This window comes from Astatotilapia calliptera, chromosome 3 (assembly GCF_900246225.1).
Source record: "Astatotilapia calliptera chromosome 3, fAstCal1.2, whole genome shotgun sequence".
In the NCBI taxonomy this organism is placed as follows: domain Eukaryota; kingdom Metazoa; phylum Chordata; class Actinopteri; order Cichliformes; family Cichlidae; genus Astatotilapia; species Astatotilapia calliptera.
This window is the reverse complement of record NC_039304.1, coordinates 22,404,800-22,421,981: the sequence shown is the minus strand read 5'-3', so window position 1 is coordinate 22,421,981 and position 17,182 is coordinate 22,404,800. Positions and strand designations below refer to the sequence as shown.

General features: G+C 41.2%; 1 protein-coding gene across 4 annotated transcripts in view; it reads right to left on the bottom strand.

Moving 5' to 3' along the window:
• LOC113018950 (sialoadhesin-like) overlaps positions 1-17,182 on the bottom strand; it is a 105,292-nt gene that overhangs the window by 32,278 nt on the left and 55,832 nt on the right. For 2 of the 4 annotated variants that reach the window (XM_026162408.1, XM_026162409.1), the window contains 8 exons: positions 16,823-17,071; positions 16,540-16,659; positions 16,388-16,403; positions 16,217-16,308; positions 15,775-15,837; positions 15,617-15,676; positions 15,202-15,264; positions 14,821-14,987 (listed from right to left, as the gene is read on the bottom strand). In XM_026162408.1, coding sequence (XP_026018193.1) covers positions 14,863-14,987; positions 15,202-15,264; positions 15,617-15,676; positions 15,775-15,837; positions 16,217-16,308; positions 16,388-16,403; positions 16,540-16,659; positions 16,823-17,071 — 788 coding nt within the window. In that variant the 3' untranslated portion in view covers positions 14,821-14,862. The other 2 variants (XM_026162410.1, XM_026162411.1) reach the window with 2 other exon arrangements.

The window sequence follows — 17,182 nt, the reverse complement described above, 5'->3', positions numbered from 1 at the left end:
CAGCATAATCTCTGAAGTATATCTATGTTAATCTGAGTGAATATTGGTGTATGCTCATCATCATCTTCTAATCAGTCTCAAATGGACTGCACAGCATTGTATCACCGTTTGAGCTGGAGGGTCCTGTTGGACCTTGGACTGCTACATTCAGTTTTGCATGTAGTCAGGCCTAAAACTAGCATGCACAAGACCTTACGTAAGACACGCACGTCTCACATACACACTTATTAATAAGAGGAGGTCGTCCCAGGACATCCTGTCGTCTAAGGACACACAGCCTCACAAAATACACATAAGAACACACTTGTTTTTCTCTAAAAGTCTCATCCTGATGTCTATATAAGGGAATCTTGTTGAGTGTGGGGAGTTGATATCATTTCCAGTAAGATCTAACTGTGTGACGTCATCAGGGTAATATAAAGGAAAAAGGGGGCTTCCGCCCGAAGAAGATTGTTGTTTGCTTTGTTTGCTGTATGTTTTGTCTTCCCGTGCTTCCTTTGGAAGTATGTAATAAAGATCACTATTTTGACACCTTGATCTGGATGCAGCCTGCGTTTCTTCTCTGATCCAAATCGAACGAACCACGACAAATCCCTGTCCCCAAGAAACCTAGGATCACTGGACTAAATGACTACAGACCCGTGGCTCTGACATCATTTGAGTGCCTAGTTCTCTCCCATCTCAAGACCCTCACGGCCCCTTCTCCTGGACCCCCTGCAGTTTGCATATAGAGCCAACAGGTCTGTAGACGACGCCATCAACATGGCCCTACACTTCATCCTGCAGCATCTGGACTCCCCAGGAACCTACGCCAGGATCCTGTTTGTGGACTTCAGCTCTGCCTTCAACACCATCCTTCCAGACCATCTCCGAGGCAAGCTTTCCCAGATGAATGTGCCTGATCCCATCTGCCGGTGGATCACTGACTTCCTGACGGACAGGAAGCAGCATGTGAGGCTGGGGAAGAATGTCTCGGACTCCCGGACCATCAGCACCGGCTCCCCTCAGGGCTGTGTTCTTTCTCCTCTGCTCTTCTCCCTGTACACCAACTGCTGCGCCTCCACCCACCAGTCTGTCAAGCTAATCAAGTTTGCAGATGACACCACCGTTATTGGGCTCATCTCGGACGGGGATGAGTCCGCCTACAGGAGGGAGGTTGAACGTCTGGTGACCTGGTGCAGCCACAGCAACCTGGTGCTGAATGCCCAGAAGACAGTGGAGATTATTGTGGACTTCAGGAAGCACACAGCCCCACTCCCCCCCATCATCCTGACTGACACCCCCATCACCTCTGTGGACTCATTCCGCTTCCTGGGTACCACCATCACCCAGGACCTGAAGTGGGAGCCCACCATCACCTCCGTCATCAAGAAAGCCCAGCAGAGGATGTACTTCCTGAGGCAGCTGAAGAAATTCAACCTGCCAACACGGACGATCATGCAGTTCTACACTGCAATCATCGAGTCCATCCTCACCTCCTCCATCACCGTGTGGTACGCTGGAGCCACTATCAGGGACAAACAGAGACTGCAGCGTGTTGTGCGCTCTGCTGAGAAGGTGATTGGCTGCAGACTCCCATCTCTGCAGGACCTGTACACCTCCAGGACACTGCGGCGTGCAGCTCGGATCTCAGCTGACCCTTCTCACCCTGGACACAGTCTGTTTGACCTGCTCCCCTCAGGCAGGAGGCTCCGGTCCATTCGCACCAGAACCTCTCGCCATAAGAACAGTTTCTTCCCCTCTGCTGTTGGACACATGAACAATAACCATATGACTGTCCCCGCCACTAACACATGACCCTACGCTGTGTCACTGCATCATTCCATGTTTGGCACTGATCACCACCTGCACTCATGTATATATCTTTCTACACAGCACTCTTAATTCTTATTCTCATGTATATATCTCATGTATATCTCATGCACATATCTTTCTACGTAGCACTTTTAATCCTTATTCCTACTTTTATTTTTTCATGTCTATTTAAGTGCTATTTATGACACTATGTTTACACTGAAGCACCGCAGCAATTTCCTAATGTTGTAAACCTGCTCAACATTTGGCAATAAACCCCATTCTGATTCTGATTCTGATTCTGATTCTTAATGTGACCTCACTGAAAGACAAACAGACTGATATCACTGCTGTGATTGTGCTTTCTGCTCTCAGTGTGACTCTGACTCTGACTGGCACCAAACACAAGGTTATAATCTCACACAGGCGATCTGTCTTAGCTCAAAACTACACAACAGACGTACCTGATTTATTATTTTTTTTCTTAAAAGTTTCCTCTCTTTACATTCCCTTTTAAATAAATCATTTTAGAGTCACAATGCACTCAGTTGTGAGTCTGTTTGCACAGTGAGTTTCTTGGAGGGTCTGAATTGCTTTTTGATGTCAAGTTTAAAAAAGGAAACTTCAGTTTGATTCATAGACCAACTCACATGAAACTGTCAGTCTGAAGGCATCACTCCATCCTGTTAAGAGATAGTCACTGCTACCCCGACATCTGTAGTCTCCACTGTGGGACACTAAAACTCTGCTGATCCTGTATTCACTGGATGTTGGAGGCCTTTTTTTGTTGGGTGCTGTCCATTCATATTTCCACACCTTTCCTTCACCTCCCTGAATCTCACATCTGAGAGTGATTGTCTCACCAGTGAATATCTGAGACCAGCTGTGCTGCAGCTTCACATCGATCCTGTTGGAAACTTTCCACAGCAAAATTCCTCAGTTAGGACACAAAAGGAATTAATTAACATTTTCATAATTTCTGTAACTGAATCTCGTCCTGCTGGATGATGGAAAAGAAAAATATTTTCTAAGAAAAGGTTGATTAACCAGAGTGAGAAGTTTGCAGTTTGAAATCCTAACAGAATAAAATCAGATGCAGAAATCTGGAACAAATGTTTTATGTTCACTTTTCTGTTCAGATCAATAATTTTAAAACAGCTGAAGTCATTTCAAGCATTTATCCTCTGATTCAAATATATAAAAGAGGATGGAGTGGTTTCCAGTAAAAAGGAAAAGTGAGCAAACACTGCATCATCAAAAACATCATTCACTGTTATTTCCATCTACATATAAATTAATGTTGAGCTGTGTGTGCGCGTGTGGTTTGTGGATCAGCTGGGAGAGAGGAGTCTGGAGGACTGAGGATGTCACAAATTGAATGTTTGGGTCAATTATGAACACTTTTTTTAATGTGTGTGTGTGTGTGTGTGTGTGTGTGTGTGTTCCTGTGTGTGTGTGTGTGTGTGTGTGTGTGTGTGTGTGTGTGTGTGTTCCTGTGTGTGTGTGTGTGTGTGTGTGTGTGTGTGTGTGTGTGTGTGTGTGTGTGTGTGTGTGTGTGTGTGTGTGTGTGGTTTGTGGATCAGCTGGGAGAGAGGAGTCTGGAGGACTGAGGATGTCACAAATTGAATGTTTGGGTCAATTATGAACACTTTTTTTAATGTGTGTGTGTGTGTGTGTGTGTGTGTGTGTTCCTGTGTGTGTGTGTGTGTGTGTGTGTGTGTGTGTGTGTGTGTGTGTTCCTGTGTGTGTGTGTGTGTGTGTGTGTGTGTGTGTGTTCCTGTGTGTGTGTGTGTGTGTGTGTGTGTGTGTGTGTGTGTGTGTGTTCCTGTGTGTGTGTGTGTGTGTGTGTGTGTGTGTGTGTGTGTGTGTTCATATTTAGTATGTTAATCAGAATTTAACACCAAAGGGCCGTAGTCCATGACAAACATAACAAAACTCTGTTTGTATTTTTATTCCAGAACCAGTATATCATTAATAATTCAAAAACATTGGTACCAGTTCAGCTCAGTAGGTGAGCAGTCTGGCCAGGTTCGAGTCCCAGCACGCACCCCTTTCTTCATTTCTATTCTCTCCCTCGGCTTTCCTGTCTATCTACATTGTCTCTATCCAATAAAAGCTAAAAGGCCAGAAAAGATCATCTTTAAAAAAGTTAGGAGCATTGATGGTTCACACATTTCATGTGTAATTATTGCTTCACAGGTCATGATGATGTCGATGACTGTAGCCGTGCTTCTAGGTCACACGTATGTCTACAGAGCCACAATGGGAGGTGTTCGGACGCTGCATACGTGCATCATCCGTTATTATAGCTTTGATTTGCACAGAGGAGGAGCTCCAGGTCACTGAAAGTCGAGCAGGTGAGAATTTCTGTTCACTCGCTCTGGGCCGTCAGACTCCCACAGAGAAGAATGTCTAAGTCTCAGTTTTTACCATTTAAACATGTATAAATAAAATTAAATGCAGACTTCTGGTGAAGCCTGCATCTCCCAGCCGTCATTGTTACCTTTCTGTTGTAAGGACAAGTCACAAAGTCTGTCCCACTCAGTGTTCAGTTATGATTTAAATACAAATAAATATAATATTAAATGGGTTTTTTTAGTGACATAAAAACATGCTTAGGAATGACTGAGCCATACATTTATTTTCTAACTGGTTATATATTATTATTATTATTATTATTATTATTATTATTATTATTATTATTACATCATAAAATTATAACAGTTTTATAGATGCTTGACAGGTCCATAATTACTTTCAGATTAAATGTTTAAACTCACCAGTTTCCTGAATGATGACTGGATCACTTTGTGCTATGAGTGAAGTTGGGTATGTTCTCCATCCTCTGCATTGGTATTTTCCTCCTTTAGAGATCCTGATCACTTTATCTGATCCAACAGCTTCTGTGGACTTCACTGCAGATGAGGTTTCTCTGACCCACTCATATTTTAAGTCAGCAGAGTGTTTCACATCACAGGTCAGTGTCACACTGCCCCCTGCTGGTATGGTTGTGCTGTCTGCTGTTGCAGTGATATTCACTCCATGTCCTGTAATTAAGAAATAAAAAGAAATGAAAAAAAAGTGAAAGTATTTCATGTAAATGAAGTAAAAAAAAATATCACAACAAAACTGAAAGTCAGTGGAGCTACATATTAGTGAGCTTGTAAATTCAATTTGTTCCATCAAAACATCAAACATGGATGTAGAAATCTGGAGTGTGTAATGATCCCGGGTCTGACTTTGTGTTTCTGAACTTTTAGAGGTTAAATTCTTTATTTGTTCGTGTTTGTACTTTTGTTTATTGATCTAATTTATTCTTGAGTATTTTGTGGCACCTTTAGTTCTTCTTATAATTTAGTCTTAGAGTTTAATTTTTTCCTTCAGTGTTGCCAGTCTCACCCTCCTGTGCATTTAGGTCCTCATCTTTCATCACATGACAGGATGAAGAAGTTTGATGTTTTCTTTTCTGCAGTTCAGGTCAATAACTTTAATCAGCTGTATTAGGTTTAATGATTTATCCACTAATTAAATATAAAACACAGAACTAAATTTTAAAGACAATCAAAGGTCACAAACTCTGCATTAAGAGGTTCCACATAAAAATGATGATCTTGCCAAAAATAAATTACTTATTTTTGATGATCCCTAACAAACCATCACAAGATTGGTTCAGATCTCTGGATTCATATATTTCCAAATTCCTTTGGAAAGATAAACCCCCGCGTATCAGCTTAAAAAACGCTACAAAAAACCAAGGATAGAGGAGGATTAGAGCTGCCTAATTTTCACCAATACTTCTTAGCCAACAGGCTTCAGTTCATCTCAGAATGGTCAAAACATACCTTCCTAGATGAGCCCTGGCTAGATGTTGAACAGGCACTATGCAAGGATCTAGAGATTTCAGACCTACCATTTATCAGCTCAAACATCAAAAGACATGAATGTTTTAAAAGTATCAACATCAGCTCCTCTCTGACAGCATGGTGGGAGTTTCTAAAAATAACGGAATCTTCACTAATCCCATGCAAACGTACTCCTATCTGGAATAACCCTGACATATTACAAAACAATAATATGATTAACTTCCCAGAATGGAGTTGTAAAGGAATTAAATACTTAGAACATATATTGGAGGGAACAGAATTGATCCCATTTGACAGACTAGTTGCACAATATGGGATCAACAAGAAAAATTTTTTAGAATATCAACAAATTAAATCCATTATAAAAAAGAAATTTAACCTCAGTCAAGTTGAATTACAAACACCACCAAGTGCGGCACATTTTCTTACTCTTAAATCCCCCAAATTATTATCTAAAATATATAGAACACTTTCTAAATTAGATGAATCAATATCCCTTCCTATTGCAAAGTGGGAAGCAGATTTATCAGTCAGTTTAGACCAAAACTTCTGGTCTCAGATTTGCTTAAAAACTTTTAAATTGATTAAAAATCCCAGTCTGCAATTAATACAATACAAAATACTACATAGAGTGCACTATACAGGTCATCGGATGTTCAAGATGGGCTTTACATCTTCCAACAACTGCTCACACTGTCAAAACAATACACCAGACAATTATATCCACGCTCTTTGGTTCTGTCCACCAGTGCAGAAGTTTTGGCGCGAGATATGTGAAGACTTATCAAAGTGTCTGAAATGTAACATTCCAACTTCCCTCTTAGTGTGTTTGTTGGGCAGCTTAGATAATGTCACTTCAGAAAACAATATAGCCCATATGGTTTTCACTGCCCTATGCATAGCCAAGAAAACTGTCCTCATGAACTGGAAAAATAAAAACAATCTTAATTCTAACCAATATAGAAATTATCTATTAGATTACATTAGTTTTGATACAGCCTCGGCCACCACATCAGATCAATTGCTCTGGGCTCCTTTGATCGGCTCCATCACCTAGTGGGGGTGGGGGGTCATAGTTTGGTCCCGCCTTCAATGTTGTGATTGGTGTGGGGGCAGGGACAGGCTTAGGGCGTCGGGGGATTCCCCGGAGGCATCTTCCTTGGGGGGCTCAAACCGGGGTAGCGGTCATGTCCGGTTGGGGGCTCTTTTCTGACCATTTCCTCGTGGCTGCGTGCAGCGGGGCTAGGGGAGGGTCTGTGGTGATGGACGTGGGTTACTGACCTGGTAGCCTGTCTGCCCCTGGGTGGGTCCGGGATGGGCATGAGGGTCTGGGGGCGCTCCATCTCTGGGCCGGGGCCCTGGCTGGGCCTCGGGGCCTTGGGTCCTGGTTTGTGTGTTGCCGGGGTTGTGGGCGGGTGGGTGCATGGGAGCCCATCCCCGGCACGGGGTGCCGCCGGTGTGTCGAGTCGCCTGTGGGGCTCTTCAACCGGTGGGGGAGATTGTTACACCTTGCAGGAGCTTTCCTCCCCTCAGGAACTCTCTGCAGGAGGGGGAGATACAGGAGAGGTGGAGGAAGATCTCAGCCTGGGCGTCTATTGTCTCATGTAGTCTGGAAGACGAGTGGATGGTGGGGTGGGTGCAGTTTTCTCTGTGGTGGGGTTGGGTGGACTGTCCCGGGCTCTGTGGGGCCGGGGGGCGCTGCCGCGCTGGGCCCCGGTCTGGATGGGCCTGGGCCCCCCTTTTCCCTGGCGGGTCGCGGAGTGTGGGAGTGCCTACTGGGGTCAGCGGGGGAGCTGGCCCCAGGGAGGGGTTACTGCCCCTCCCTTCCTTTCCTCCCCATCTCCAGCTGCCTCCCTCCTCCCGCTCCACCACAACCACCCACACATGCAGGGCCTTGGAGTAGGGGTATGTCACCAGGATGCAGAGGAGGCTACCCCCCCTCTGTCCCCTTCTGGCTGCCTCTGCCTCAATTTTATCCCACAACTTAGACATTCACATTACTCACACCCTCATTACACATACATATAGGATCTTGGGGGTGGGCACAATACACGGAGTCCAAGTTTCCATCAGGGTGTACACCTCACCCCTGGCTTCATTGCCCACCTCTCAATTCAAATACATGTAGACATTGAGGGCTAACAGGAGGGACTATGCGCTTACCTGCTGCTCTCTGGCAGGTAGCTCCATGCCCTCCTGGGTTTTAATTGCACCTTAGAACACACATGCATCAACACTACTATGAGCGGGTGGAGGGAGGTTTGGAGTCTTTTCTCACCCCCGTTCTCTGCGGCCTGCTGGAGCGGGGGGGGCTGGGAGGAGTTGGCCGTCCGGCTGCGGTCTGGGGTGTGGGGCCTCCCTGCTGCTGCGGAGTCGGGGCGGTCTGCCTCTCCCCACCGCAGGGAAAAGGGTAACACCACCTGGGTCTGGGTGCAGTTCCCCCCTCCAGGGGTGGGGGTACCTAGACCCGGTATGTAGAGTACGCTTGGGGAGTGTGATTGCGTATACAGCGTCTCTTTATATTTGTCTCCACGTCGGTTGAGTGTGAAGTGCACATGAGAGCATGAGGGTGGGAATGGATGTTTGTGTTTGTGTGTGCCTGTATGTTTGTATCTATATGTCAGGTTGGGTATCAGACGCCACCTCTCTGGGGACATCTCGGGCCTTCCAAGGTTTGGAGGCCTATCTCCACCCACCACCACTTCCCCTGCCGGTGGCGGACTCCCTCAGGTGTCGGTGCATTGGTGGTTCTTTGTATCTGGGGGTGGGCGTCCGGGTACACACCGGCTCACTCCTTGGCGGCCGCTTATTGGGGCTCGCTCGGGCCATTTCGGAGGCGGGGTGCCCCCAGCCTCTCGGCCTGGGGCTCGGTCACTCAGGCACAGCTGGCTGCCGGCGGAGCTCACGGGCGCGTCACTGCAACTCCCCCTGGCTTCTGCTCCGCAGCTGCTGAATGAGCCCTCATCTGGGACTCTCCTCAGCTCTTACTGGGACAGTGGCGCAGCTGCCCCTCTGTGGGTCTTCCTTGGTCTCTTGTGTTCTGGGGGCCTCTGGATGTCTGGAGTTTTGATCTCCTCCATACCCGCTTGATTCCATAAAGGACAGGGCTGTGGCTCCCCACACCCCCTAGAAGATCATTACATGGAGAAACCTTTGGAATGCAAGCATGCTGATCCACACAGGTATGCACACAGGTGTACACATGGGTATTCACAGACGGAGACTAAAGCTTTCTTGGCTGCTGCCTCAAAGCACACTGTGCGCTGTCTATCTTGCGTGCTGAACAATATCATCTATTATTTAGTAACTGAAGGTAACAAACTTAATGCTGAGCTCAGAGCAGCATTTGGTTACCATGTTCATGTTGGTTTTTCCTTTAATTTGTCATCTGTGTGGAGCTTTTGATAATTAGCATTTTTATTGCTCCAAGAGGTAATACAATACAATACAGTTTTCTTTATATTGTACATTTAAAAACCCGAAGGCACACCAAAGTGCTTCACAGTAATATGGAGAATCAACATAAGTCAACAACAGGGTACAGATTGGGCACCAGCACAGACAGAATAGAGGCACTAACAGACCAGAGGAGTTAGATAAATACAAAATCCACTAAGAAGAAAAAAACAGCAACAAAATTAATAATAAATAAAATAAATAAATAATAAATTTAATAAAAATTTAATATAAAATTTATAATCCAAAAATTAATCCAAAAAATCCCACTATATGAAACAACATACATGTCAACAACATAATTCAGTGAGATAATCTGCACTACACACACTGTTGATGTTTTCAGATCAGATAAACATGAAAAGAAAATCCACATGTATGAAGCCACAGCTCTTCAGTAAATATACAGTTTGTATCGTGGGTGTGTGTTTGAGTGCTCACACACTTAACATGGTTATATTAACATTTTAACCAATAATCTCAATGAAATGTTTGGTTCATGATACAAAATATAACACAGAGGACGTCATTTAGAGCAACACAAGAAGAAGAAAACAGTTTCTCACCTTCAGTGTTTCCATGTCTGACTGTACTGAGCACTAAAATAATGAATGAAACATCATCAGACATTATACAACTGACAAAATCACAATAAATATATAAACTGAGGTTTTTTTTAAATCTTCACATGGCACAGTTATTGCTCATCACCAAATTTATGTTTCTATTAGCTGTGAAACAGGCTGGAAACATGAAAAAAAAAACTAGCCTGCTGTGTTGAAGCTGTCAGATAAACAGGTTAAAGCAGTGATACAGTGTAATTGTCACCAGTGAGAAACATTTTCCTTCATCGCTGCCATCCAAACAGTAAAGGTGTGTATTGTACTCACAGAATAACCCCAGCAAACAGAGCAAAGAGTGCCCCATCCTCACGTCCAGCCCTGCACGCTGATCTGCATCTAATCTCAAAGTGTTCGACTTTGCATTGATAAAGAGAAGCTGCACTTCATGTAGATAAGACCAGAGTTTATATTCAGCTCCTCCTTCCATCACCTCTCTGTGCTTCCTTCCTTTTACACCAACCTCAAACAGCTCCTGTAGCTTTGACCGCAGCAGTCGTGTGACGTGTTCACATTTCCTGTCCACTGCAAGCATTTAAGTTTCTTTCCTGTTTAGTGTTCCTACCTTTCTCTGTGATATACAAAGGTGCTCTGTTGCTTAGTTGCTGACAAACTTTGCAGGTCATAGTTTTATCTTTGTTGTCGTGTCCTGCCTCCACGCTTCAGTATCACAACTACAGACTCACTGATCTGTCTGACTGAATGTGAACAAATTTATCTTTGTCTCCTCTGACAGAAGAATATCCGACCAACATTCATCAAGTTTCTTTTCATCCTCTTTAACAAAGTTTGTTGCTTGGCCTTTTCTGCTCACGTTAAACAACCTGATGTCTACAGACACACATGCAGTGCACAGATTAACCAGCGGGGATCAGCAACTCATGCAGAGCCCTCAGCTGAGACATCCAACATGGCTGACATCAGTCAACGAGCCTTCAACGATTCCTCAAAGACATTTTTACCAGTTTTCTAAAAGATTTGTGAACATTGTGAAAGGAAACTCAAAGTTTAATGTGTTAAAAAGAAACTTTAATGTTTCTATTTGAAGATAAACTGAGCAACAAATTGTACAAAAATGCCAGATGCAGCTAAAAAAGATTTTTTCCACCTCAAGTGAAAAATATTTATTTTTTAGAAGGTTCAAAAAAACACACCAGCTTTTAAAAAGTTTTCATTTCATTTATGATTCAGGCTTTAGAGGGTTAATATCTGAGCTTCTAATAAACAAATAAACAGAGGTCTGATATCAGGACTGTAATAAAATAATTATTCGATTTCTGCCTTTTTTCATTGATGTTTCCACAGTCTGTCACAGCTCCACAGCTCTTCCTTGTCAGTGGGATGTGTTAGTCATCTTCCTCACCTGCTCCAGTCCGCTCAGGTTGGCACATTTGTTCTCCATCCTCAAATAGCTGCACATAAAAGGAGCGACTGTTCATCCACTCACTGAGTTACAGCACACTGAGGAAACTAGCCTGACTGCAGAGAATCACCCTTGTAGTTTATCCACTTAATCCAGTCTTCTTCTGTCTCTGATCTTCTCCAGTGTTCAACCTGCAAACCTTCAGTTGTGCAAACACACACCTGCTGTGGAAACACACACCTGCCTGTTCACTCTCTACTCATCTGAGCTCTGTGTGATTACATTTAGAGAAAGTTGGCCCTGTTTTAGCGTCTTGTTTTAGATTTTAGATTCTTATGGTTTTCTTTTTCAGATAATAATAATAAATGTTAACTATTAACAGTAAATTAGCAATCAAGGCAATTTACACACCGAGGTGTTATTTATAGTAAAATGAAGATCAGTAAATATTTTCTCATGTTTTAAGAAGTGTGAAAGACAACAAACCAGAACGTGTAAAACTCTGAGCTCTGTATTCTGCCTGTTTAACGTCTCACAGTCTCCTCATCATCTGTCTGTGCTGTCAGAGCTAAAGCATGTGATCTGGAAGGCAGCTCATATTTAGCTTCAATTGTTCTTCCTCATTTTAGTTCTGCAGGCTGATGGAAATAATGAAGTCACTGTAATGTTTAAGTGCAGAGATGGTGCAGATAAGCCTGCAGCTATGAGGTCACCAACAGTTACAGAAATATCCACACGTTAAAGAAAAACTTTTCTTAAAGTGCAAAAAATGAACAAAAATATGAAGAAATTTCATTTTGTTTTCAATTATTAGCTTTGAATAAATTAACTTTGGTACAAATGATTGTTTGATTTACGGATTTATTACATTGATTAATGAAAAATGATGAAGACGAGGCACTATTTTATAAAGATAACTGAATATTTGATTGTCACTACTGTTATTCCAGTACAGGCACATCATGTAAACATGTGTCATGCACACAGAGGTCAAAGTGAAATTTCCACTGTGCTCTTTGTCTGTGCTCCTTGTTAACTCTTTGCTGTGAGCTGATAACATAAAACTAAACATCAGCTACACTGAAGACTTGAGGCTGAAACCACAGGCTGCATTTCCTCTGTTCATGGTGACCCAACCAGAAACCATGAGGCCTGTCAGTGGATAAAAATAAGCCTGTGGCAGAAAAGATGGTGACCACCAACAGTCTTTCACACACATGTAAGCTGCTCAGAAGAGTAAAGATGTTATTCTTTGCAGTTTGATCTTGTGATACTGTTTTGATATTGATTCTTGAATAAAACATAATCAATGCATTTCTTTGCAGATCTGAATTTATTTGAAATTTCTTTCAGTGTTTTAAAAGTTTGACATCCATCAGAAATATACAACATTTTCCATTTGCAAAAACTTCAAGAGATTTATTCAAAAACACAAACACAGGTCAAAAATAACCTGCACTGGTGCTCAACAGCTTTAAATGTTAGCAAATCTTTAACTGAGGTTGTTGAGTTTGACTGTACGCTGTGTATTCAGACACATGATGGCAGTGCTGAGAAGTAAAACAGAAAGACTGTAACAGCAGCACAATAATCACACACTCAGAGTAAATGCATAAAACAACAAGAACAAAAAAACACTTTCAGCTGTGATTCAGTCATTCAATTTATTTCAAACACATAATAAACTGAATTACTGCTGATCAAATAAACAAAAATACACTAATATAATAATCAAAAACACCGGAGCACTGAGGCCTCGATCCTGTAGGATAATATTTTAACTGGTAATTTAAAGATTAATTTAAATTAATCTAATTTAAAGGCTTAAAGAAAGATAACTTAAAAACATTCAGTCTATACCTTGAATCTCTGCTAAAGGGCAGTATGCTCACTTATATGGTGACACGATCTCCTCAGCACACTCTGTTCACACTCCAAAACTTTGTAGCATCCCACAAACACCACAGTCCACAGCCTCACACCAGAACAAAGGAGAGAAGAAGAAGAAGAGCACCTGCTGCTACTTCCTTTTTTATACCCTCTGTTTGATCCCCTGGGTCCTAAAGCCATTACACTAATCACAGTAATAATAATGAGCAATAACACTAATAACATTTCAAACACTTTAACGACCTGAATTTTTGCTGATCAGATAAAATAAAAATACAATAATAACAGTAAGTTATGAAGAACTGTAAGAAGCTCACTTCTTTTTCATTAGTAGCTGAGAACCAGCATAAAGTTGTATTACTGCCACCTACACAGCTGTGATGGTAACAGCAGACTCCAAACACTGTTTGTCTTTCAGACTCAGAGTCTGTGCAGAATTTCTCTCACACCACCATTTATTAACCCTGCAATAAAACCTCTAAACTCTCTGCTTCTGCATCCTAATTCACAGATTTAATTCAATCAGGGAACACAGGACTGCGTGACATTTTATTAGAAACTAAAATGACATAAAGTCAACAAATTAGTTACAGATGGTAACAGGACAAAATGAAAAGTCACCAGTGTAGTTGTAGTTGCTCTCCCACTTTATAGGACAAAGACATGATTGATAGTGAAGAGGGAAACCCATCTACAGCACAGCTGAGCTATTAGAGTACGGTGACCACATGTTGACTTGTAAAAGACTATATGACATTTTTTATTTCACCATTCATTAACTGCACAGAGATGTTATTGTTTAAATATGTTTTCTTCATGTAAACAGTATTATAAAGGTTCTTCATGACTGGCACAAGTGTCCTCTTTTTTGGAAATCAAATTATGGTCACCCTGTATTAGAGGATATGATCAGCACTGTTTATCACCGTCATGCTGATTTTGCAGAAAAATGCGAACCAGGCTCAACCCAGCTGGTTAAGTTTACACCTGACTGACCTGTGCCTCCTCCTCACTGTGACTAAACAATCAGACTCTGCAGGGTCAGACAGATGTTTTGTTGCTGTCTTGTTCTTGGTTGAACTTGTCTGGATTTTTAGCTCTGATGTTTGTGTCGTATTAATGAATTATAATACTGCTACTTCTCTGAGTCGTGCTGACCGTGATTGATGCAGAGCTTTAATTCTCAGTGATGTTCTGTCTCCATGCAATCTGTCATATGAGATTTAGCCCATGTACAAGTTATCTTTTCATTTAACTATCAGCACATAGAGAGATGATCTGATTAGTTTGTGGATAATTTCATACAGGAAACAAAAATCAAAAGTAAACATAAAATGTTCAAATGTAAAAAGATTTTATTTCTACCTTCTAACTAAAAGATGCAAAAAATGATCAGAAACACAAAAATATACATGAAATACATTCAAATGTATTCACTGCCTATGATATAATTCTTATTTATATAATGTAAACAAACACAGTTAAAGTATTTGTTGGTGCCCATATCAGTATTTACACTGCAAACACTGACTGTAAATTGTGCTGTCAGATACTAAACATCACATATTTCTCACTGCTGTTGGAACATGTTAGATACAGTCAAGGTTTATTACAATTTTTTTTTATAAAAGTAACCGAAGATAAAGAGCATGAATATTGAATATGAATACACCTCCATTTTGTTTATACTGAATTATTTGATATTATGATGTAATATTGTAACTGTACATAAAGTTGAGCATGTCTGATATTTGGGCAGCAGAGGAGCAAGAGTGGCTTCATAAAAAGCTTCTTCTTGGCTTTGCTGCTACAGCTCTCCTCACTGACCTGTAAGACAAGCACAAAGAGACAAAGTGATTTCCAACATGTAAAGATATTATGAGCTGAAGACATTTAATAATGTGAAGAATAAATCAGCCTGCATGGCAGCAGAATTACTGAGAGAGCTTCCTGATGTGACTTCAGAATAAACTGCTGCATCAGCTGCAGGACTTGATGTTCCTGTGAATGAAGAGAAGATCATTGAAAACAATAATATCATTAACCAGGAGGAAACTGGATGTCTCCACTAATGCAAAGATAAAAGAGTAGATTTTTAAAAGCTGATGAATTGTGAATACATAAATATAAATATTAAAACAAACAGATTTACATTGTAAGAGCAGATAAACATGATGAACAATATTCAGTGGAGATGATGGCAGACTTTGCTCACCTTTGTTTTTCTTGGCTTTTTCTTTTTTGGGCTGTTTGACCTCAGCATACATCAGACTGTCCTCTAAAAGAGACGTCAGAGCTCAGGACACATTTGTTCAGCACAGATATGATGACAAGAACATCACAGAGTAAAAAACATGAGAGAAACTATTTAGTTGGGGACATATAGATGGACAATACCATACTGTACAATAACAATATCATTCTGTATATGAAGCAGACAAACTTACACTAAACTCTGAACGGCCCTCGATGTGTATAAGATTCAGTCTGCTGATGTGTAGTGGTCGTATGTAGTAGCTAAGCTTGGTCAGTGAATAACTAAACTCCATGTTGACCTATAATTACCTGCAATATAATGATGTGATGACACGTTCAAGTACAAACACTGAATGAGACTGTTGTGACTGTACCTGCAGCTCCCGTCTTCACCTCAGAGTAAACAGCACTCTGCTCTGCTTTATGATGCTTCTCTGTGAAGATGATCAGATTAATGAAAATAATTAAAACATTTTAAACACTTTAAAAACTTCCCAGGCTTTTTTCTACACTGTGTGTTTTGTGTACTCACTCTTCTTTCTAAGGTTTTGAAGTTTAATAAGAGAGTATGTGACCTCTCGAGGTTCATCTGTACCTGAAATGTAAAAATGTTTGTGAACACATCACATTCAATTTCATTAGTTGTGTTTAAGTCAAATCCAGGACTGTCAGATATTTTCAGAGCATGAACCCATCATGGTGTTACTGTTTGTGTTGGTCTGATATGAAACAACAACATTTGTGGATTCTTTCAGTCGAGTTAAAGATACAATCAGGTTGTAAAATCCTGTTTGTTTCTGATCTTTTGTGCATGTAGTCAGTTGGTTATTTGGATGTTTGTGCAACTGGATTTTGATAAATGTTCTTTGAAAAGCTGCTGAGCACAAACTGAACCTAAGAAATGTTCCTGTTAATGGAGACTGAATGAAAAGTCAATATTAACAATGATAATAAAGATCGGTTTAAGTGCTGACCAGGATGAACAGAGTTGTGTTCATGAGTTTCATCCTGGTTGACTCCATGATTTGTGGAGGAGCCCGGACTGTGACTCTCAGACTGGATCCACCTGAAACAGGAAATAAACACAATAAACTCAAAAGTAACTGATGTTTGTTTAAAATAATAATAAAAAGTATTTTACCAACCTGGTGAAGCAGGAACCTGTGAAAGAAACAAATGTTATTACACATGTTTGTGATGTGAATTGTTCGATCAGAATACATGTATATGTGTGAATAATTAAAGTGTATGTAGTAAATAAACTCTGTAATACAGCATGAAAAGAAGAGGCTCTTACACTTGGACTGTCTGCAGCGATACAACAAGAGCAGGAGAATAATAATGAGAGAGACTCCACAAACCAGTCCAACAATCAACCACACAGGAGATGAAGAGCTGTCAGCTCCTGACACAGTTACTGTGACAACAAACAGAAATTAATTATTAATAAATTATAATCTTATGAATAAATGCATTTATAAAATAGAGCCAACTGACTTTGAGACTTAAATCAGACAATTTAACGTTCCTTCTCAGTCACTGGTTTATAAAAATCGATCAAATGTTTTGATCCTGCTCACCTTTAACTGACATCCAGCTCTGTGCTGACTCTCTTCCTGAGTACTGACACTTGTAGAAACCTTCATCAGACTTTGACACTGCAGAGATCTTCAGCTCCCCTCGGGGATCATTTTCAATAAGTTTGTCATTGTGATAGAAAAACACATTGGAAAGTATTTTTTGTGTTCTCAAACTGCAGCTCAGACTAACAGAAGCTCCCTCAGTCACAGGATGAACAGGACTCACCAGGATAGGACCATTACCATCATCTGTGACACAACCACACACAATTGTTTCAGTCACATCAGCTGCTGCACACTTTTAGAAAAAGCTGACAAACAATAATAAGAACAGATTGTACAAATGTTCATCATGAAGAT